This window comes from Heptranchias perlo, chromosome 22 (assembly GCF_035084215.1).
Source record: "Heptranchias perlo isolate sHepPer1 chromosome 22, sHepPer1.hap1, whole genome shotgun sequence".
Taxonomy (NCBI): Eukaryota; Metazoa; Chordata; class Chondrichthyes; order Hexanchiformes; family Hexanchidae; genus Heptranchias; species Heptranchias perlo.
The window spans coordinates 48,038,854-48,063,002 of NC_090346.1; the positions used below are offsets into that span (position 1 = coordinate 48,038,854).

Consider the following 24,149-nt stretch of genomic DNA (forward strand, 5'->3'; position numbering starts at 1 on the left):
GGAACAACAGCGGCAGAGACACCGCTCTATCCCCGGGATCGAGCCGAGTGAGCATTCAATCCCAGAGACACCGTCCTATCCCCGGGATCGAGCCGAGCGAGCATTCAATCCCAGAGACACCGTCCTATCCCCGGGATCGAGCCGAGCGAGCATTCAATCCCAGAGACACCGTCCTATCCCCGGGATCGAGCCGAGCGAGCATTCAATCCCAGAGACACCGCTCTATCCCGGGATCGAGCCGAGCGAGCATTCAATCCCAGAGACACCGTCCTATCCCCGGGATCGAGCCGAGCGAGCATTCAATCCCAGAGACACCGCTCTATCCCCGGGATCGAGCCGAGCGAGCATTCAATCCCAGAGACACCGTCCTATCCCCGGGATCGAGCCGAGCGAGCATTCAATCCCAGAGACACCGTCCTATCCCCGGGATCGAGCCGAGCGAGCATTCAATCCCAGAGAAACCGCTCTATCCTGGGATCGAGCATTCAATCCCAGAGACACCATCCTATCCCCGGGATCGAGCCGAGCGAGCATTCAATCCCAGAGAAACCGCTCTATCCCCGGGATCGAGCCGAGCGAGCATTCAATCCCAGAGACACCGTCCTATCCCCGGGATCGAGCCGAGCGAGCATTCAATCCCAGAGAAACCGCTCTATCCTGGGATCGAGCCGAGCGAGCATTCAATCCCAGAGACACTGCTCTATCCCCGGGATCGAGCCGAGCGAGCATTCAATCCCAGAGACACCGCTCTATCCCCGGGATCGAGCCGAGCGAGCATTCAATCCCAGAGAAACCGCTCTATCTCCGGGATCGAGCCGAGCGAGCATTCAATCCCAGAGACACCGTCCTATCCCCGGGATCGAGCCGAGCGAGCATTCAATCCCAGAGAAACCGCTCTATCCTCGGGATCGAGCCGAGCGAGCATCCAATCCCAGAGACACCGCTCTATCCTCGGGATCGAGCCGAGCGAGCATTCAATCCCAGAGACACCGTCCTATCCCCGGGATCGAGCCGAGCGAGCATTCAATCCCAGAGATAGGGCGGTTTCTCTGCCGCTATGGATGCTGGGTAAAGAGCTCCTCATTCCCCAAAAGCCGCTTCTTTCACAAAACCTGCTGCCGCCTCACGCTGACTGGAATACAATGACCTCGCCAGAATTTGGGGGCAGAAGGGAAGCAAGCTGCAAGGGGAAGCACCAGTGATCCCGACTCAGTGAAAGTCCCAGATACAGCAGCTTTGCAACAGACTGTGTTCCGTTCATTAAGTTGTAAACGGGCTTGGTGCAATGAAGGCTTTCCGTAGTTCGTAATTTGCAAGCGTCCGTGGTTTCAGAGTGCCTCTTGTATATTTTAACCTTGCAAATTATTTGGGGCTCTCAATAAGTGTCTGTTTTCTGCAGGTGTCCATTTTTTTGGGAGTGTCCGTTTATACAGGTTTCACTGTAGTTTGTTAGAACAACTTAATACCTCAGCCTCATCTTCCACATTAAAATATTTACACATAATGAGATTTTTAAAAAAAAACATGAGATGGAAAACTGAAAAAACTGGAACTGCACACACCAGCCTGCCTCTTTCACAGGCTGACTGACAGTATCGTGGGCGAGACACTGCAATCAACCTGCAAAGTCCTTTCAGCATTTTCGATCTTGAAATAAGGACACGTCGGGTAGTTAGGCAATCAAACGTCAAATATTTCTTTAACAGTACCCCACTGACAATATCTCTAGTCGTTTGTTAAACTTCCAATGTAATACTTCCTCTTTACTCACTAGAGACAAAATTTTGCAATTATGAGATTGACCCAACATAGAAACAAAAGAAGTTTGCAAACCACAAATCGAGGGCGAACAAACTTACTTGTATTTTTACAGCGCCGTTCGGATTACTTTAATAGTGCTGTCAACCGTTGCAATGTTGGCAAACGCAGCAGCCGATTTACACACAGCAAGGTCCCACAAAGAGAAACGTGATGAATGCCCAGATCATCTGTTCTGGGACAATGGGAGAATCCTTTGCTCCTCTTACAAAAGTGCCACAAGACCTTTTATGTCTCATATGCGGGGCGGCCCCTCCGACAGCGCAGCACTCCCTCGGGGCGGACCCTCCGACAGCGCAGCACTCCCTCGGGGCGGACCCTCCGACAGCGCAGCACTCCCTCGGGGCGGACCCTCCGACAGCGCAGCACTCCCTCGGGGCGGACCCTCCGACAGCGCAGCACTCCCTCGGGGCGGACCCTCCGACAGCGCAGCACTCCCTCGGTACTGCATTGAAATGTCAGCCTAGATCACGTGCTCAGACCCGGAGTGGGACTTGAATCCACGACCTTCTGACAAGCTGACCCACGAATCAAGAGATTGCTTTCTGCAGCCTAGTGTTCTAACCCACCTAGTTCAGCTGTTACCTTGTTATGGAAACTTATATGAATGAAGTCATGATACTGCAGCCCTGTAGTTTCCAGCATGGAGGTGAAATGGCAGTTCAGGTGATCTCCACCGACTATGTTGTGTTCAGGAACTTGGATCCTGCAACTAAAAAAAGAGAAATAACTTCGACATCGAGCGGACGATTCTCGTTTCACTAGCTTTAAAAAGGACTTGCGGTGGCCAACCAGACAATGAACAGTCGGAACAGGCACAGTTTCTCACATGAAGGGGAGTGGAAATCTGAAACTCTTTTCCACCCCCCAAAAAAAAACTGTTGAGTCTGGGAGTCAATTGAAAATTTCAAAATGGAGATTGATCAGATTTTTGTTCGGCAAAGGTATTCAGGGTTACGGAACCAAGGCGGGTAGGTGGAGGTAAGATACAGATCAGCCACGATCTAACTGAATGGCAGAACAGGCTTGAGGGGCTGCGTCTCACTGATACACCCAGTCTCTATCCACTGGCCATCACTCGATAGAAGGAGCAACGTGTTTTAAATTGAAACTACGATTGAATTCAGTGCAGGGCTGCACCTTTCGTGCAGATTCCTTGGTCCTGCAAACTTGGGGGTGGGGTGTAATTTGTGAACTGGTACGATTTTTGTTTACCCCCCCCCATTATTGAATCTGCTTCCACTTCCCTTTCAGGCAATGCATTCCAGATCATTACAACTCGCTGCGTAAAAAAATGTTTCCTCATGTCGCCTCTGGCTCTTTTGCCAATCGCCTTAAATCTGTGTCCTCTGGTTACCGACCCTTCTGCCACTGAAAACAGTTTCTCCTTATTTACTCCGTCAAAACTGTTCATGATCTTGAACACCTCTATCAAATCTCCCCTTAACCTTCTCTGCTCTAAGGAGAACCCAAGCTTCACTAGTCTCGCCACATAACTGAAGTCCCTCATCCCTGGTACCATTCTAGTAAATCTCTTCTGCACTTTCTCTAAGGCCTTGATATCCTTCCTAATGTGCAGTGCCCAGAATTGAACACAATACTCCAGCTGAGGCATAACCAGTGTTTTATAAAGGTTTAACATAACTTCCTTGGTTTTGTACTCTATGCCTCTATTAATAAAGCCTAGGTTCCCTTTTTTTTAAAAAAAAACAGCTTTCTCAACTTGTCCTGCCACCTTCAAAATTTGTGTATGTGCACCCCCCAATCTCTCTGTTCCTGCACCCCCTTTAAAATTGTACCATTTAGTTTATATTGCCTCTCCTCATTTTTCCTACCAAAATGCATCACGTCACACTTCTCTGTGTTAAATTTCATCTGCCATGTGTCTACCCATTTCACCAGTCTGTCTATGTCCTCCTGAAGTCTGTTACTATTCTCCACATTGTTTATGACATTTCCGAGTTTCGTTTCGTGTCATCTGCAAGCTTTGAAATTATACCCTCTATACCCAAGTCCAGGTCATTAATATAGATCAAAAGGAGCACAAGAAGTTAAAAAATGAAAGACTTGCATTTATATAGCACCTTTCACAACCTCAGGATGTCCCAAAGTGCTTTACAGCCAATGAAGTACTTTTGACATGTAGTCACTGTTGTAATGTGCACAGCAAGGTCCCACAAACAACAACGGTTGATGGATAAATATTGGCCAGGACACCAGGGAGAACTCCCCTGCTCTTCTTCGAAATAGTGCCATGGGATCTTTTACATCCACCTGACGGGGCCTCGGTTTAACGTCTCATCTGAAAGATGGCACCTCCGACACTGCAGCACTCCCTCAGTACTGCAAAGGGAGTGTCAGCCTGGATTTTGTACTCAAGTCTTTTGAGTGGGACTTGAACCCCCGATAATTCTGACTCAGAGGAGAGAGTGCTACCCACTGAGCCACGGCTGAAGTTGACGTGATCACGATAATAGTCAATAGAGGATCGGCCATGTCAGGGTGTCTCTTGTCTTTTACTAAGTAAATTATAACATGGATCTCAAATATCTACAGATCTGGAGATATAATTAACCCTTTGAGTATTCGACTTGCCAGGTTTATTTTGTCAGCTAATCCCCCTCTTTTCCTGAAGATGTGAACTCCAGCTGGGTACAACAAGTTGCCAATCTTCATGTGTCACCCGAGACAATGAATGTCATCAGGTTATTTGACCTTGGAGGGCATCACAAGCAACCCAACTCCTGTTCTCACCAAATCTGCACACGCATGCTCTTTTCACTCGAAAACAATCGAGAGCAAGAATCATGGATGAATTACCCCCTCTCCCTAGCCTAGGAGCACAAAGGCAGAGGTCCGATGACCCCGGAGTCCCCAGTCTGACAAGCTATGGGTCAACATCCATATTGTACTGAGTGCCATCATCATAGTCTTTCTTAACGCACCAAGCATGTGAGCTCCTCAAGGAAGATCGGACGGAATGAATTAGGGATAATGAAAACACGCAGGACCTACCACGAATAGTCACTGCTCAGCCTGCAGATTCCAGTGAATGGGTAGGTGAAAACATACAATGGCCATCCATAGGCTGCCACAGCAAACTTCATGTAGTAGGCAGCATTCTCTAATTCAATATCCAGCTCCTCGGCCTGGAAAAAACAACAAATGATGCCAAGACACACACAACAACTTAAAAAGATATACAGAACAGAAATTAGGCTCTCGAGTCAATTCCACATGGCTGTGGTGGACTTGGGAATGAGCTGACACCAGGTGCTTCTGTTCTGTGTGATGTTGATCAGCAAGCTCGCAGGATACCACTGAGGTTGGGTGTCCAAAGTGGCAGCACAGTCAGTTAGCCTGGTAATGGATCAGTGCGGGGGTGGTGACGTGTGTTACATGGCTGGCAATCGAAGCAGTGCAGGCACCGTTGGCATCGCATGCCCATGGCTCTTGGCTGTCGCAGTTGGTGCTTTAACCACAGTCCAAGTGTTGGCGCCATACATGACTGTCAGTATTAACGACAGCACGAAAGATTCAAGGCTTGGTCTATATTGAGTTAGGAGTTTCTTTCCTTCTCAACTGATAGGTTGGGATGGAAGTGTTGCTAGGGGAAACACCCCATCAAAAACATCTTAACGGGATATTATGCTCCCAATTCTGCCATTGGTGACTAGTGCTAACTCCTTGTGATATGTAAAGAACCATTTTTTCCTTCCACTTGGACCCTGCAAGACCAGTAATCTCACTTACAGAGAACAAAGTAAAGTCATATCTTTTTATGCGTTTGATAATCCCATTTCAGCATCCGTGATTAAAGGTGAATTTTTTTTTGGAAGTGAAAAGTCGCTGTCAGTTTAATGAGAGATTTAATTCTCGACTGTGAACTTACAACAGATGCTGATTGTGGAACAGTACAAGCCACCTCCTCCAGATCCCTGGTCTGCTCGATCTTATCCTGCTCCTGGTGGAGGAGGGACAGCCCTGCTGCGATATCACTAAGCACCAGGTCGGTGTCCTGTAAACAGTCCATACAACAATAGGAGAAAGGTAAGAATGTGTTCTTTTATAAAAATCGAAGACTGCAACAACTTGCATTTATATAGCACCTTTAACATAGTAAAACGCTCCAAGGCGCTTCACAGGAGCGATTATCAGATAAAATTTGACACTGAGCCACACAAGGCGATATTAGGACAGGTGACCAAAAGCTTGGGTCGGTTTTAAAGAGCGCCTTAAAAAGGGGGAAGAGAGGCGGAGAGGTTTAGGGATGGAATTTCAGAGCTTAGGGCCTAGACAGCTGAAAGCACAGCCTCCAAAGGAGGGGCGAAGGGAATCAGGGATGGACAAGAGGCCAGAATGGGAGCAACACAGAGTTCGCAGAGCTGGAGGTGGTTACAGAGATAGGGAGGGGCGAATTTTAAACTCGAGGCGTTGCTGGACCGGGAGCCAATGTAGGTCAGTGAGCACAGGGGTAATGGGTGAACGGGACTTGGTGCGAGTTAGGATACGGGCAGCAAGTTTAGGGAGAGTGGACGGTGGGAGCACTTGACAGAATATAAAACACTCCTGCCTCTCCCCAATACAAAAGGAACATTACAGATTGAATATCAAAATAAAAACAAAGAAACAATAAATAAAAAGGGCAAATGGAACACTGAATCAAAAGGTCTAATGACCTGCTGCAATATCTTTAGTACTCCAAATCCCTCGATATTTCCTCTTGCCCCAGCTAAAAAGACAGAAATGGTCAAATTAAACTACCCATGAGGCAGAGGGATAAATGGAACGAGCAGGGGAGTGGGTCTAATTGGATGGCTCTTCCAAAGATCCGGCACAGACACGATGGGCCGAATGGCCTCCTTCTGTGCTGTATGATTTTAAAGGATGCTTCTGAAACTTGTTTTTACAGGAGTCTGTTTCAAGGGTGAGAAACAAGGCTTTGGGAGATAAGGGAGCCCTACACATTCCAGAGTCTGGAACAAGTGAGATAAAAGACAAGTGGGCACCCCACCCAAGCGTATGTGACAGGCTTACTATAAAAAGACAGTGTGTTCAAACTCGAATCCTTGTAGAGGTTCAGGATGCGAATCCATGAGGTTACTTAACTCTACCCGAGGAAAGAACGGGGTAATTGTCGTTTCTTTTCTTGTACACTGTTGCTCGAACATTGTGTATACTATACCTATGTTAAGACTTGTTGTCACACAATAAACGGACAAGTTGTAACCATATTTGGTGCCAGATTCAAATTTTCTTACAGCATTAAATGAGGCTTTGCCAGCGTCACCCAGGCACCGAGAACAATTTTTTAAAAAGCTGTATGTCTGGCATCGGCACCTCAGAAAGTGCTAGGAATTTTCAGTTATTTGGGAGGGGCCCACATGAACAATCATACAAACATACGAAATTGACAGGCAGGAAAAGACCAGCTGGTCCATCAAGTCTGCCCCACACACATTGATGGCCAGAGCATCATGACTAGACTCTTCTTCCTTCCCTTCAGCCATGTAGTCTCCTGGGAGAGGCAAAAAGAGAGAAAAAACCCAGGGCCAATAAGGGAAAAATACTCTGGAAAATTCCTCTCCGACCCCCTCATGCTTTCGAAACCAGTCCAGGAGATCACATGGACCGAGCGTTATCTATAAAGACACTTATCTTCTATATGATGCGATCTTTGCCCCAGTCGCAACCTGGTCCAGCTCCCTCTCGAAATTTCATTAGTATGGATCATGAAAAACTAAACCCAAGGTCTTACAATACAGGTAACAAACAATGGTTACAGTGCAAATCTAAAGCTCTACCAGCTGACAGAAAACATCTCAGCGAGTTTAAGAAATTGACAAAAATGTTTAGCTGGCCCAAGGAAAAACCGAATTTAAAAAAAAATCTAATTCAAATTATCCTGCACCGTTTAATACTTGGGGAAAAAAAAAATCCAAAGCTACAGATAAAATGCAACGGTCAGCAAACCAAAGTATTTAGCAATTGAATTGCTCCAATTCGCCAGAACACAATTGGTCATACAGTCCTCTGATTTTAAACTTTTTTTTTCTTCCTCCCACATTAAGCTTAAGTGAAATGGTCCGTGCCATTATATCCACGGAGGGATTTGTCAAGCTTTTATTAAAATGTGATTTTGTTTTCTTAAGAACTCACCATAAAAAAGGCACTAAAAAGTTCCCCGATGTTTGTAAAGGCAGCCTGATTATCCGCGTCCTTCATAATACAGCAGCACAACAGCTTGAACCTGTACTCCCAGACCCGCGCTGCGAAAGACTTGGCCGTGTACCGCAGCTGGACCGACTCGCTGCTCTCCAGGTCGTGGTCACAGTGCGCTACGAAGCCCAGCTGCTTGGGTCTGCCTAGAGGGTCGAAGACGATGAGGACGGCCACCACCGTGAAGAATAAGAAAATCCAGCTGCAGAAAGGACATTTGCCGGGGGTTAGTGGGAACCCTCAAAACCTGCTTTAAAAAAAAATTCCTGTCTCCGAGTCAGAAGGTTGTGGGTTCGAGTCCCACTCCAGAGGCTCAAGCACAAAATCCAGGCTTACACTCCCACTGCAGGACTGAGGGAGTGCTGCACTGTCGGAGGTGCCGTCTTTCAGATGAGAGGTTAAACCAAGTCATCAGGTCTGCCCTCTCAGGTGGATGTAAAAGATCCCATGGCACTATTTTGAAGAAGAGCAGGGGAGATCTCCCCGGAGTTCTGGTCAATACTTAACCCTCAAACAACATCACTAAAAAAAATTCTCTGGTCATTATCACATTGCTGATGGTGGGATCTTGCTGTGTGCAAATTGGCTGCCACGTTTCCTACATTACAACAGTGGTTACACTTCAAAAAGTGCTTCATTGTCTGTGAAGCCCTTTGTGACGTCCTGAGGTTGTGAAAGGCGCTCTATAAATGCAAGTTCTTTCTTTCCCTTTCCAGTTTATAACCTTCGATCAGTCTCCCCACTCACACAAATTTCTTTTTAAACATTGCATTCAGATGCACTGAATTAAATCCGGAAGATTGAAATTTGTGAGGTACAAGCAGGAATTCATTCAAAGCTGGTCGATACTAAACATGGAATGCGAGATGGACTATCCTGCAGATGCATTTGCAGCTTACCCATTATTACAACCACACAGTCTTCGACTGAAGCATCTGCCAAACTGTTACGTTACAGCTAACAGATTGTAAATGCGTTCTTACCTAGCAATGACGGCTATAGTAATTGTGTTAACTACAGAGGGAGCACAGCCCTGGCTTTCATCATTGACCCAGACAGCACCCAAGACAGCCCAGACCAGTTCAGGTAAATAGAGGGCGGTACGGATATAGATCAGAGACGGGATAGATCGTCTTGGGCCTGGATTGGTGATGGTTCCTGCAAACAGAAATCAAGAATGAAAGGAGTGCATTAAGTGTCCGTTTCTCTTTCACTCTGGGGATCGTACACCCACAGGAGAATAAAGTTGGCAGCGGTTTCTTTCCTGTTAATATGATCAGCTGATGCTAGGGTCTAGGATTCTAGAGTTTTGAGTTTACTTTCATCTAATTCGTATCACAATAAAAGTGCTCCTGCTCTGGGGAATGTTGGAAATTGCCGTGAGGCCCTACAGGACCATTGCACCAGCAGCATCACAGTCCAAGGCACCCAATCCTAAACCGACCAGACATCCAAAAACACACCTCCAGCAGGACCCCTATTTTGAAATGACACACCAGTTAAAAAGAACTTGCATTTATATAGCGCCTCAGTTCGTCCCAAAGCGCTTTACAGCTAATGAAGTTCTTTTTGAGCTGTAGTCACTGTTGTAATGTAGGAAAACACAGCAGCCAATTTGCACACAGCAAGATCCCACAAACAGCAATGAGATAAATGACCAGGTCTTGTTTTTAGGTGTTGGTTGAGGGATAAATATTGGCCAGGCCACCGGGGAGAACTCGCCCGCTCTTCTTCGAATAGTGCCATGGGATCTTTTACATCCACCCAAGAGGGCAGACAGGACCTGGGTTTAACATCTCATCCGAAAGACGACACCTCCGATAGAGCAGCACTCCCTCAGTACTGGTGCCAGCCTAGGTTGAACCCACAACCTTCTGACTCAGAGGCGAGAGTGCGACCACTGAGTCATCTAGGGAACACTGCACAACAAACGGGAGCAGGAAATCTGGCTGGATTTTTCTCTCCTCCAATCCAATAACAACCACCTGCATTTATATAGTGCCTTATAATGTTTAAAAACACTCCAAAGTGCTTCAGAAGTGTAATTTTAAAAATGGATGCTGAGACAAGGAAGGAGATAGAAGGAGGTGAAAGAAATAAAGACTTGCATTTATACAGTGCCTTTCACGACCTCAGGACATCCCAAACACTTCACAACCAACAAAGTACTTTAGAAGTGTAGTCACTGTTGTAATGTAGGGAAAAGCAGCAGTAAATTTGACCAAAAGGCTGGTCAGAGGTGGGTTTTAAGGCAGGTCTTAAAAGGAAGAGAGGGAGACCGACAGGTTTAGGGAGGAAATTCCAGAGTGTAGGCCATTCATTTTTGATTGGCCTCCCTTCCTTCTCAGCAGGTCTTGTAAACCCTACTCTACGGAACCTCACCTTATTTCCTCTTGAGCTTATTTGTACATTCCTTTCATTGCCCTTCCCTGAAAACTTATTTCACAAATCCATCACCCAAAAGTTAATACACATAATCTATTTTGTATTTTACAAGTTTAGCTACAAGGAACAATGGTAGCCCTGCCTGCAGGGAGTAAATGCACTATTATTTTGTGCTGCAGTAAAGAAGAATAATATTCACCTTGCATACTAATATAAACAATTACAGATAAGATCAAGATGATCGTAGCCAAAAGAACAATCAAGATTATGAGATAGCTGGGGAGTACCCCATCTCCTTTACAGTCAAACTGGCCTTTATGATTCAAGTACAAAACCAGGATCCCAATCCACCTGCAAAACAAAAAGGATAAAGTGTTAGCCAGCTTCCCAACATGTCTGGCACATTCTTAAGTCAATGTAATTAGACCTGCCCATAGCAACAAAGTAATGGTCTCCAGGAAATACAGACATGAAATCGAGCATAATCCAACATGGACATTCTTATACATGCAAGTAACCTATCGGGTGACCAAGTAAAAATAAAACGTTTAGCAATCACTGAAGTTTTTATGAACAAATAGCTCACTTCCTGAAGTCTCTATGGTAAATGCACCATAGTCTGTTTAGACAAATCAATTCAATCTTGCAATTCTTATTTTTCCCCCTTGTTCTGCACCAACTTCAAGCTCAATTTCCTTCAGTTTCCTGTCCCTCTGTTTCTTATATGCCTTCCTTATATTATCTTTGAATTCCATTTTATTTTATTTTTTCTGTTGGGCATTCCTTTATTGTTTTGTATACTCTAATGTTTTGCTTATGTCTCTAATAACTTTACTCTCTCTCTCTCTCTCTCTCTCTCTGGCGTGTTGCATACTGAGGCCTCTCCACACAGTAGCCTCTTTGTGAACATGCTACTGCTTTGCTAATTATAATCATTTTTAAATGTCACTGCTGCTGCTGAAGGCTCAACACCCAAAAGGCACTTCTCCCATTCCCTGGGGGCTGACAATAGGTATCTTAGAATCAGACAGCACATGAGGCGGCCATTCGGCCCATCGAGCCTGAGCCAGCACTTTGAAAGAGCTATCCAATTAGTCCTATGCCCCTGCTCTTTCCCCATAGCCCTGCAAGCTTTTCCTTTTCAAGTATTTATCCAATTCCCTTTTGAAAGTTACTATTGAATCTGCTTCCACCGCCCTTTCAGGCAAAGCATTCCAGATCGTAACAACTTTCTGCGGAAAAAAAAATGTCTTCTCATCTCACCTCTTTTTTTTGCCAATTACCTTAAATCCGTCTCCTCTGGTTACCCACCCTCCCGCCACAGGAAACAGTTTCTCCCTATTTACTCTATCAAAACCATTCATAATTTTGAACATTTCTATTGAATCTCCCCTTAACCTTCTCTGCTCTAAAGGAGAACGATGTGGAGATGCCGGTGATGGACTGGGGTGGACAAATGTAAGGAATCTTACAACACCAGGTTATAGTCCAACAATTTTATTTTAAAATCACAAGCTTTCGGAGATTATCTCCTTCGTCAGGTGAGTGAGTGAAAGAAAGGTTCTCAAATCGCATATCTTATATTAGGCTGGGACACCATCACACCAATCAAAGGTGTCGTTGGTGTTCAGACAGGTTAGCCACGGAAAACAGTAGGTCCCAGTATGCTGAATACACATTGTGTCAAATTACACAGACAGAGAGAAAGAGATCCGAAAGGCAGAGAGAGAGAGAGAGAGAGAGAGAATATTAAAAACAGCCAACTTTTTTCCCCCCCTTGCTGGTGGGGTAACGTGTAGCGTGACATGAACCCAAGATCCCGGTTGAGGCCGTCCTCATGGGTGCGGAACTTGGCTATCAAAGGAGAACAATCCCAGCTTCTCTTCTGTGAATGTCAGACCTACGTTTCGTCTAATAAGACAGGGCTATCAGTTCGCATCTCTATTACACGGGTGACATTATTACTCAACTTAATATTTTCCGAGCATAAATTAAAAATCTACCATCTTTACAGATTTCCCCCTCTCCAAACATTCTCTCTTCCTCTTGAAGGAGGTGAGTGGTACTGAGATACGCTTTCGTTACTGGCAGCGTCCCTCCAGAATTTTGTACAAGTAGCCATTCAACATGTGAGAGTCTAGCCAGCGAGCTATTTGACCACAGGGGGCATCAGACTCAGCACAAGCTTGCGATCATTTCTGGGATCTGTGCAGCTCAATGTCACATTGTGCATTTATCCACTGAGCCGCTTGGTATAGATTGTTAACTAAATAAAAAGTACATATAACACAGACAAGGAGAAGTCAGAAGTAATGCAAGGTGAAATCTCTCATTACCCAACAAGCATAAAAAAGGGGAAAAAAGCATTTATTTAAAAGGTTTCAACATCACCATCCTTTACTGAAGACACCCATTGACAACATACACAGATAAGAAAAATCAGTCTCAAAACAACCTTCCCTGTGAAATCATCACAGGAGGTGGGGGGAGGGTCAAGCAACTTTCCCCACTGGTTCCCTTTGTTCTTCTGCAATTTGTGGGGCGCCCAAAATATATTACACTTCAGTCAGACATTGTATTCAAAATGATCCAGCAGCTAATAAGGTTTCTTTGGCGTGCAGTAACTTTCAATTCATTAGCCACCTGAACAACCATCTTGCTTGTTTTGATGCCTCTTCCCCAACCATTATTCACGTCTGAACCAGAGGCAGCATCTTCAAAGCTACACCCAGGGGTCCTCCCTCCTTTTCACTGTTGAGACTCCAATTAGCATTCATTATTTAATTAATTGCCCGAGTACTAGGGACAAAAGCACCTCAAACACTGACTCTTAAACTGGCCAGGGGAGCATTCACACACCATCTTGAGCGTCGCAGTGAGGCTCTTTGCTCTTTAAGAACATAAGAAATAGGAGTAGGCCATACAGCCCCTCGAGCATTCAATATCATGGCTGATCTTTGACCTCAACACTTGTCCCGCCTGATCCCCATATCCCTCGATTCCCCTAGAGTCCAAAAATCTGTCAATCTCAGTCTTGAATATATTCAACGACTGAGCATCCACAGCCCTCTGGGATAGAGAATTCTAAAGATTCACAATCCTCAGTGAAGAAATTTTTCCTCATCTCGGTCCTAAATGGCCGACCCCTTACCTTGAGACTATGACCCCTAGTTCTAGACTCTCCAGCTAGGGGAAACAATCTCTCAGCATCTATCCTGTGAAGCCCCCTCAGAATCTTATATGTTTCAATGAGATCACCTCTCATTCTTCCAAACTCCAGACAGTATAGGCCCATTCTACTCAACCTCTCCTCATAGGACAACCCTCTCATCCCAGGAATCAATCTAGTGAACCTTCATTGCACCGCCTCTAAAGGCAAGAATATCCTTCCTTAGGTAAGGAGACCAAAACTGTACACAGTATATGCTGACAACGAGCCAGGGAAGGCAAGAGCTACAACTTACAAAGCCCCAGCTCCCTGTTGCCTGCCCTACTGCATCCACTTCTTCAGCTCAATTCAGAAGCAGTTCATCTTTCTTCTAAGCAAAATAAATTGCATAACCATCGTTTTAACCATGAAGTCTCAAATGCTAATCAATAGGAGCTGGTATTTGCAGGCACAAAGCAGTGCAGCCAGCAAGTCTTGGTTGTACTTTAAACACATATTCACAAGTTCAGGTGTAGAAATCTGCCCCAGTTTCCTGATCGTTTTTATAAAGTACACGTTTAGGTCTGACTCTCAACTTCTAAATGACGCAGCTGTTTTTGGATCATAGAATTACATAGAACATACAGCACAGAAACAGGCCATTTGGCCCAACAGGTCCATGCCGGGTTTTATGCTCCACACGAGCCTCCTCCCTCCTTGATCTAACCCTATCAGCATAACCTTCTATTCATTGCCCCTCGTGTTTATCTAGCTTCCCCTTAAATGCATCTATGCTGATTGCCTCAACCACTCCTTGTGGTAGAGAGTTCCACATTCTAACCACTCTCTGGGTAAACAAGTTTCTCCTGAATTCGCTAATGGATTTATTAGTGACTATTTAAATTTATGGCCCCTAGTCTGGTCTCCCCCACAAGTGGAAACATCTTCTCTCTGTCTACCCTATCAAACCCTTTCATAATCTTAAAGACCTCTATCAGGTTATCCCTCAGACTTTTCTTTTCTAGAGAAAAGAGCCCCAGCCTGCTCAATCTTTCCTGATAGCTGTGACCTCTCAGTTCTGGTATCATCCTAGTAAATCTTTTTTGCATGTTCCCCAGTGCCTCTATATCCTTTTTATATGAAAACCGGAACTGTTCATAGTACTCCAAATGTGATCTAACCAAGGTTCTATACAAGTTTAATATAACTTCCCTGCTTTTCAATTCTATCCCTCTAGAAATGAGCTCCAGTGCTTGGTTTACTTTTTTATGGCCTTATTAACCTGCGTTGCTACTTTTAGTGATTTGTGTATCTGTACCCACAGATCCCTCTGCTCCTCCACCCCATTTAGACTATTATCCAAGTAGTCTGTGGCCCCCTTATTCTTCCTATCAAAATGTAATACCTCACACTTACTGAAATTGAAATTCATTTACCAATAAAACACCCATCTTTGAATCAACAACAGGAATACAAGTACGGTGGCATAGTGGTTATGTTACTGGACTAGTAATCCAGAGGCCTGGACTAATAATCTGGAGTCATGAGTTCAAATCCCGCCACGGCAGCTGGGGAATTTAAATTCAGCTAATTAAATAAAATCTGGAATAAAAAGCTAGTATCAGTAATGTATCGTAAAAACTCATCTGGTTCACTAATGTCCTTTAGGGAAGGAAACCTGCCGTCCTTACCCGGTCTGTCCTATATGTGACTCCAGACCCACACAATCTGGTTGATTCTTAACTGCCCTCTGAAATGGCCTAGCAAGCCACTCAGATGTACCATCCCACTACAGAAAGTCACAGCAAAGGCAAACCAAGCCCAGTCAACCCTGCAAAGTCCTCCTCACTAACTTTTGGGGACTTGTGCCAAAATTGGGAGAGCTGTCCCACAGACTAGTCAAGCAACAGCCTGACATAGCCATACTCACAGAATCATACCTTTCAGCCAATGTCCCAGACTCCTCCATCACCAGAGGTGGCGGTACAGTGATATACAGTCAGGAAGCAGTGGCCCTGGGAGTCCTTAACATTGACTCTGGACCCCATAAAATCTCATGGCATCAGGTCAAACATGGGCAAGGAAACCTCCTGCTGATTACCACCTACCACCCTCCCTCAGCTGATGAATCAGTCCTCCTCCATGTTGAGCACCTCTTGGAGGAAGTACTGAGGGTAGCAAGGGCACAGAATGTACTCTGGGTGGGGGACTTCAATGTCCATCACCATGAGTGGCACGGTAGCACCACTACTGACCGAGCTGGCCAAGTCCTGAAGGACATAGCTGCCAGACTGGGCCTGTGGCAGGTGGTGAGCGAACCAACACGAGGGAAAAAACCTACATGACCTCGTCCTCACCATTCTATCTGTCGCAGATGCATCTGTCCATGACAGTACTGGTAAGAATGACCACCGCACAGTCCTTGTGGAGACGAAGACCTGCCTTCACACTGAGGACATTGTCCAACATGTTGTGTGGCACTACCACCATGCTAAATTGGATAGATTCAGAACAGATCTAGCAGCTCAAGACTGTTGTAAACAATTTTACAACACCAAGTTATAGTCCAGCAATTTTATTTTAAATTCACAAGCTTTCGGAGACTTCCTCCTTCCTCAGGTAAATGTTCAGGAGCTCCTTGAAGCCTAAGCATTTATACATATAGAACAATACATGGTGTTTACAGAATGCCCCTGCAACTGCCCGTTGCTCAAGACTGGGCATCCATGAGGCGCTGTGGGCCATCAGCAGCAGCAGAATTGTATGCCACCACAATCTGTAACCTCATGGCCTGGCATATCCCTTACTCTACCATTACCTACAAGCCAAGGGATCAACCCTGGCTGATTGAAGAGCATGCCAGCAGCAGCATCAGACGTACCTAAAAATGAGGTGCCAACCTGGTGAAGCTACAACACAGGACTACATGATTGCAAAACAGCAGAAGCAGCATGCTGTAGACACAGCTAAGCAATTCCACAACCAACAGATCAGATCAAAGCTCTGCAGTCCTGCCACATCCAGTCGTGAATGGTGGTGGACAATTACACAACTAAGGGGAGGAGGAGGAGGCTCTGTAAACATCCCCATCCTCAATGATGGCGAACTCCAGCACATTGATGCAAAAGACAAGGCTGAAGCGTTTGCAACCATCTTCAGCCAGAAGTGCCGAGTGGATGATCCATCTCTGCCTCCTCCCAAGATTCCCACCATCATAGAAGCCAATCTTCAGCCAATTCGATTCACTCCACGTGATATCAAGAAACGGCTGAGTGCACTGGATACAGCAAAGGCTATGGGCCCTGACAACATCCCGGGTGTGGTGCTGAAGACTTGTGCTCCAGAACTAGCTGCGCCTCTAGCCAAGCTGTTCCAGTACAGCTACAACACTGGCATCCACCCGACAAAGTAGAAAATTGCCCGGGTATGTCCTGTCCACAAAAAGCAGGACAAATCCAATCCGGCCAATTACCGCCCCATCAGTCTACTCTCAATCATCAGCAAAGTTATGGAAGGTGTCGTCGACAGTGCTATCAAGCAGCACTTACTCACCAATAACCTGCTCACCGATGCTCAGTTTGGGTTCCACCAGAACCACTCGGCTCCAGACCTCAAAACAGCCTTGGTTCAAATGGACAAATGAGCTGAATTCCAGAGGTGACGTTAGAGTGACTGCCCTTGACATCAAGGCAGCATTTGACCGAGTGTGGCACCAAGGAGCCCTAGTAAAATTGAAGTCAATGGGATTCAGGGGGAAAACTCTCCAGTGGCTGGAGTCATACCTAGCACAAAGGAAGATGGTAGTGGTTGTTGGAGGCCAATCATCTCAGCCTCAGGACATTGCTGCGGGAGTTCCTCAGGGGAGTGTCCTAGGCCCAACCATCTTCAGCTGCTTCATCAATGACCTTCCCTCCATCATAAGGTCAGAAATGGGGATGTTCGCTGATGATTGTGCAGTGTTCAGTTCCATTCACAACCCCTCAGATAATGAAACAGTCCATGCCCCCATGCAGCAAGACCCGGACATGCACTTGCCTGGATGAGTACAGCTCCAACAACACTCAAAAAGCTCAGCGCCATCCAGGACAAAGTAGCCCGCTTGATTGGCACCCCATCCACTACCTTAAACATTCACTCCCTCCACCACCGGCGCACAGTGGCTGCAGTGTGTGCCATCTACAAGATGCACTGCAGCAACTCGCCAAGGCTTCTTTGACAGCACATCCCAAACCCATGCCCTCTACCACCCAAAAAGACAAGGGCAGCAGCCGCATGGGAACAACACCACGTGCACATTCCCCTCCAAGTCACACACCATTCCAATTTGGAAATATATCGCCGTTCCTTCATCGTTGCTGGGTCAAAATCCTGGAACTCCCTACCTAACAGCACTGTGGGAGAACCTTCACCACATGGACTGCAGTGGTTCAAGAAGGTGGCTCACCACCACCTTCTCAAGGTCGATTAGGGATGGACAATAAATGCCAGCCTCGCCAGCGACACCCACATCCTATGAATGAATTTTTAAAAAACAGCAAAATTTGAGCTTCTACATTTACAGGAAATGAACTCACCACTTGTGTAATTGCTAGTCACACTCAACCCACTCCCAACAATGTGAATCTGTAACAAGACCCCACTATAAGAGGGGAACAGATAATCCAGTTTATATCCTTGCCTCTATGCTGTCAACACATGAACACTTCAGACCTGGCTTGCATGTTGCAAAGTCCAGTTGGGAAGGCACTTCTGAATTGGGTATGAAAATTACAAGTTAATCCTGCATGCAACCCTTGCAAAAAGGGAAGAGGGTGCAGAAAACCCAGAAATACACCTACAGCAAGATTCTTCTGCAGAGAAAAAGCCATCATCATTTTTTTAAAATAATGCTTTGCCTCACAGGTCTTGGTTTCCAACTTTTAAAAAAAAATCTGCTGAAAGTTTCTGTAAATATTAAACCCTGTATTACAAACACAGAATGTAAGATCCAAAGAGTCAAGTTTTTGAGTGAGAAATTTCCAAATTGTAATTCAGAACACCCACTTACTTCTGGCATTCTCCCAATTCTGGTCTCTTGTGCATGCCCCACTTCCTTCACCTCACCACTGGCAGCCATGCCTTCAGCTGCCTAGGTCCTAAGTTCTGGACTTCCCTCTCTAAACCTCTCTCTCCTCTTTTAAGACTCTCCTTAAAACCTACCTCTTTGGCCAAGCTTTTGGTCACCTGTCCCAATATCTCTTTATGTCGCTAGATGTCAAATTTTGTTTGATAATCACTCCTGTGAATCACCTTGGTACATTTTACTACGTTACAGACGCTACGTAATACAAGTTATCGTCTCTTCTATGCCAGGTGCATTATTAGTTTATGATGGTCTTCAATTAGTCAGATATTAAGAGAAATGTCCTTCAACCTTTGACTGGGACCCTGCTCCAAACACTCATCGACTGCCCCCGTCCAAAGGAGCCCCAAGGTTAGGGTTGCCAACTCTGGCTGAACGTACTTCTGGAGGTTTCATCATATTACCCCACTCCCACGATCCTGTCATTAGCCACCCAACCAGTCCATCCTCACGGCCCATTGGAAAGCGAAAAGACTTCTTGTTACCCAACTGGATGATTCTTGACGGTCAGTCAAACAGCCTTTTCACCTCCAGTTATTTTTATAACTAATAAACAAAAGTGTTCAAAGAAAAATGGAAAGAAAAACACAATTTTGTTTTTTTTTTAAATCCCTATGATTTTTTTTTCTCTCCGGGGTTTTTGCTGCCAGCGGTATCCTGGGAGATTAACCTTCAATTCCTGGAGACTCCAGGCCAATCCTGGAGGGTTGGCAACCCTTCCCCGAGGCGCGGGGCCGCGCTCTCGCCACTCACCACACAACCCGCAGCAGCACTTCAAAGGCTCCGGGAAACACCAGGTCGTCGCTGGCCAGAGACCAGCGCCTCCCGAACACCACCAACCCCGGCATCTTCACGGCCCAGGTTCGGATACACGGCCGCCCCGGGCAAATTGCAGCTCAATCCCCGGGAGACGGACAGAGAACCGGGTAATAAGGAACAGACGTCGCCATTACCGGCCCACTGACAACACCCCCCCGCCGGCAACAGTCACGCCCCTCAAAGGTTCCGCCCTCTACACTTGGTCCGCCCCCTAATAGCACCCCCCCCCCCCCCCCCCCAGAGCATGATGATTTTATGGGAGACACTTGGTTGCTGCAGTGTCATCGGCCTAAACCAAAACAAGTGCCCCCTTTTGGTGGCACAAACACCCAAACCCTACAAAGGTGAAAGGAAACTTATAAAACTAAACAACTGTAAACAATTTTACAACACCAAGTTATAGTCCAGCAATTTTATTTTAAATTCACAAGCTTTCGGAGGCTTCCTCCTTCCTCAGGTAAATGGAAGGAGGAAGCCTCCGAAAGCTTGTGAATTTAAAATAAAATTGCTGGACTATAACTTGGTGTTGTAAAATTGTTTACAATTGTCAACCCCAGTCCATCACCGGCATCTCCACATCAAAACTAAACAACAATATTGTTGTCCCTGTCCACCATTCACTCCAGTCCCTGCGGTGCCCACCGGTCGCGGAAGGCCTCAAGCGTACCGGCAGACACTGCGTCTACCCACAGACATTGTTTAAAGCATTTATATCACTGCAAAAACAAAAACTTTTGGAGGATTTTTTTAAATGACTAAATAGTAATTATTGAACTTGTGTGGTTAAAATGCAACTCATCCCTTATATTCCTGGGGGCCATAAGACGCAACTACATAGTGTGGGACCAGAGTCGCCTGTAGGACGGATCAGGCAGAATAACTTCCTTAAAGAAAGAACTTGCATTTATATAGCACCTTTCATGAGCTCAAGGCTTCCCAAAGCATTTTACAGCCAATTATGTATTTTTGAAGTGTAGTCACTGTTATAATGTAGGAAATGCAGCAACCAATTGGTCCCACAAACAGCAGTGAGATAAATGACCAGATCATCTGTTCTAGGTGTTGGTTGAGGGATAAATGTTGGTCAGGATGGCAGGAGAACTCCCCTGTTCTTCTTCAAATAGTGCCAGAGGATCTTTTACATCTAACTGAGAGGCCAGACAAGGCCTTGGTTTAACATCTCAACTGAAGGATAGCACCTCCAACAGTGCAGCACTCCCTCAGTACTACACTGAAGTGTCAGCCTAGATTATGTGTCAAGTCTCTGTAGTGGGGCTTGGAACCCACAACCATTCTGGCTTCAAGCAGCATGAGTACAACTACTGAGCTAAGGCTGACAAGCTATGAGTTGACTGGTGTGTGTGGCTGTTGTTGATACCCAGATGTTCCTGTTGTCATGGCTTTTGCACTGTTCTGGGCCACAGGCTCCAGCAAGTACAGCTATGACCAAACCCGTTTCATCAAGAAGATCCTTTCTCCCTCCTAATTACTCTTCTTTCCTGAAGGTGCTGATTTATGATGAGTACCATTGCACAGCTGTCTTCCAGTACGTGGCTATTCTTCACATATGAACCTGAACAGTGAGAGTGGACTTGGTTGTGATGGCCCCAGGGTCATATAGTTAGCTGACACTCATTGTCAAAGCTCATACATGAATAATGGCCACTTAGGCAAGATATCGGAGGTCCACGACTTCTCATAGCACCAAATCCCAGCAAGGAATCAACAATCTTAGGAGAGAAAAATTGCATTGTTCAACATTGTTGGGAAACTTTGGACCACTGCCCCATTATCTCCATCAAGAGGGCAGCTTTCAGATGTCTTGGGCAAGATTATGGCCTTGTGACAAATGGTGATTTGCCAAGTAAGAGTGGCAAGTGATTGGATCAATGGTCTCAACCAAAAAAACAATTTTTTTTCTATTCGTTCACGGGATGTGGGCGTCGCCAGCCAGGCCAGCATTTATTGCCCATCCCTGATTGCCCTTGAGAAGGTGGTGGTGAGCCACCTTCTTGAACTGCTGCAGTCTGTGCTAATCAAGCGAGCTGCTTTGTCCTGGATGGTGTCGAGCTTCTTGAGTGTTGTCAGAGCTGCACTCATCCAGGCAAGTGGAGAGTATTCCATCACACTCCTGACTTGTGCCTTGTAGATGGTGGAAAGGCTTTGGGGAGTCAGGTGAGTCACTCGCCACAGAATACCCAGCCTCTGACCTGCTCTTGTCGCCACAGTATTTATATGGCTGGTCCAGTTAAGTTTCTGGTCAATGGTGACCCCCAGGATGTTGATGGTGGGGGATTCAGCGATGGTAATGCTGTTGAATGTCAGGGGGAGGTGGTTAGACTCTCTCTTGTTGGAGATGGTACTTTCCACTTATCAGCCCAAGCCTGGATGTTGTCCAGGTCTTGCTGCATGCGGGCTCGGACTGCATCATTATCTGAGGGGTTGCAAATGGAACTGAACACTGTGCAATCGTCAGCGAACATCCCCATTTCTGACCTTATGATGGAGGGAAGGTCATTGATGAAGCAGCTGAAGATGGTTGGGCCTAAGACACTGTCCTGAGGAACTCCTGCAGCAATGTCCTGGGGCTGAGGTGATTGGCCTCCAACAACCACTACCATCTTCCTTTGTGCTAGGTATGACTCCAGCCACTGGAGAGTTTTCCCCCTGATTCCCATTGACTTCAATTTTACTAGGGCTCCTTGGTGCCACACTCCATCAAATGCTGCCATGATGTCATGGGCAGTCACTCTCAGCTCACAGACTGGGACCAGTTGTGTGACTGCCAGGAGGGCAGACTGAATGGTAGTGATAACACCTTAAGCTATAAAATTGAAACCTATAAGGCACTCATTCATTAAGTACCTGCTAAGGCAACTGCAAAGGGAAGGAAAGCTGTTGGCAAAAGTAGAAGACCTCCAGCAGTATTTGAAAACGCTGTAGTCAAATCAGGGACTGCTACAAAATTATATTAACACAACTTGAAGCCGGGGGGGGGGGGGGGCAAGATGAAACGAGTCCAGTAAGTTACTTTAATCTGCAAGGGCATGTAATTATACAGAAATGATCCTAAGTCATTCATTAAAGTCTGTCATCCATTGTGGTCATAAGTCACTGGATTAGCGCCAATGGAGTGTACCCGCTGGCATCCTTGGAGAGCGCGCTATAGTGAGAGCCATCTAGCTCAACAGGCTGTAGTAAGTAGCCATCTGCAAGGAGGTTGGAAAAGTGCGTGGAGTATGCTGCATCAGAAAGAAAGCCTTAACGAATCGGTTGAATGGTCATCCTGCTATCAGAGAGGCAGCAGACATGCATGGGATTCATGCTGAATTCCTAAAACCTGCTGCAGGCGAGGAGAGGGGTGGGAGGAGGGGGGATAGGGGTGTCTTGGAGAACACCTTGCGAAGCTGTGGAATAGGTGTGCGTAAGGCACATATACCCGCAAAGTTCCAGCTTTCAGTTTCTATCCGCAACAAGGGGGAATCCCAAAAACTGAGGAATTTTGTTGATGTTAGTGGCTCCTAAGGCGCTCCTTTTGGGTTGTCGAGGCAGAAAAACTGGGCGCTGTCGGGACACGCAGAGTACATGTCTGCAGGAGGGGAGGAAAAGGTGAAGACATTACGATGCGAGTAATATGCACTCCGTTTGGATGTTCTCTCAGGTTGAGGTACAACGAGCAACTCTAATTTACACGGCCAAGAAAATTGGTGCAAGCTGCTATACAGTTGAATGAGATTCAACCCCAAACTTATGTCCTTCCAATGTTATCGTAATCTTGAGTTAAAATCTATAGTTACTGGAAAAACTATGTTAAAGCAATTGCAGAAACTATTTGAACCCAAGTCTAAGTCACATAGAGGGGACTCCCCCTGCTGGATAATTAAGAGCCTTACACATGAAGTACTGCACTCCCCTAAACCAAGTGTCCAACATTATGGAGCAGAGGGTTGGAAGTATGTCAAAACTAGTGAGTGGACTGTGTAAAAAAAACTATATTTAAAATCACATGAAATTTAAGATACTTCCAAAACTCTCAGGACTTAAGTACTGGCAACTTTGTTTGCCAATGACAAAAAAAATCCACCATTCATTAAAGTATAACACTCATTCACAAAAAAGAAAAATAGGCAGAAGAAAACATAAAAGGGGTTGCTTAATACTATTTATAAAATAAATGTAGAAAATTCTTTAGGTAAATTCTTTATTTAAAAAATCATTTTCCAATAAGTGATATTGCAGCTTGTTGCTGATAATTAAAGAGAAACCACGTTCTTTACAGAGAAATCATGTGCAAGAGGGTAAAAAGCATGCAGCTTCCCATTTGGGGTATTTGTGTTGTCTGTAGAACAGCTCAGGCTATTCCATGTTTTCTTCCTTTTGGCCATTTCCAATATCAAAATTCCTCCATTTCAGATATGCTTTTTCCAAACACAATGCAAGCAAATCCCACTTTGCAATAACTTTGTTCCAAAGGCCCTTAACAGAGGCGCTGTACCACGGTTTCTTCACTTCTGACACTCTGCACGTGATCTGACAGCAAAGCAATAATCTCCTCATAAATCTGATGCGCAGACAGCAATATGGCAGTGCATTGTACATGAGAACACTTATAAAAGTGACTGCATTTTCTCTCATATC

General features: G+C 45.7%; 1 protein-coding gene across 2 annotated transcripts in view; it reads right to left on the minus strand.

Moving 5' to 3' along the window:
• Positions 1 to 19,677, minus strand: part of daglb (diacylglycerol lipase, beta) — a 45,553-nt gene extending 25,876 nt beyond the window's left edge. For both annotated transcript variants that reach the window (XM_068003515.1, XM_068003516.1), the window contains exons 1-7: positions 19,446 to 19,677; positions 10,622 to 10,773; positions 9,021 to 9,195; positions 7,978 to 8,239; positions 5,711 to 5,836; positions 4,834 to 4,967; positions 2,404 to 2,530 (exon numbers count right to left, since the gene is read on the minus strand). In XM_068003515.1, the coding sequence (XP_067859616.1) occupies positions 2,404 to 2,530; positions 4,834 to 4,967; positions 5,711 to 5,836; positions 7,978 to 8,239; positions 9,021 to 9,195; positions 10,622 to 10,773; positions 19,446 to 19,540 (1,071 nt within the window). In that variant the 5' untranslated portion in view covers positions 19,541 to 19,677. The remainder of the gene's footprint in view (positions 1 to 2,403; positions 2,531 to 4,833; positions 4,968 to 5,710; positions 5,837 to 7,977; positions 8,240 to 9,020; positions 9,196 to 10,621; positions 10,774 to 19,445) is intronic.
• Positions 19,678 to 24,149: the final 4,472 nt, after the last annotated feature.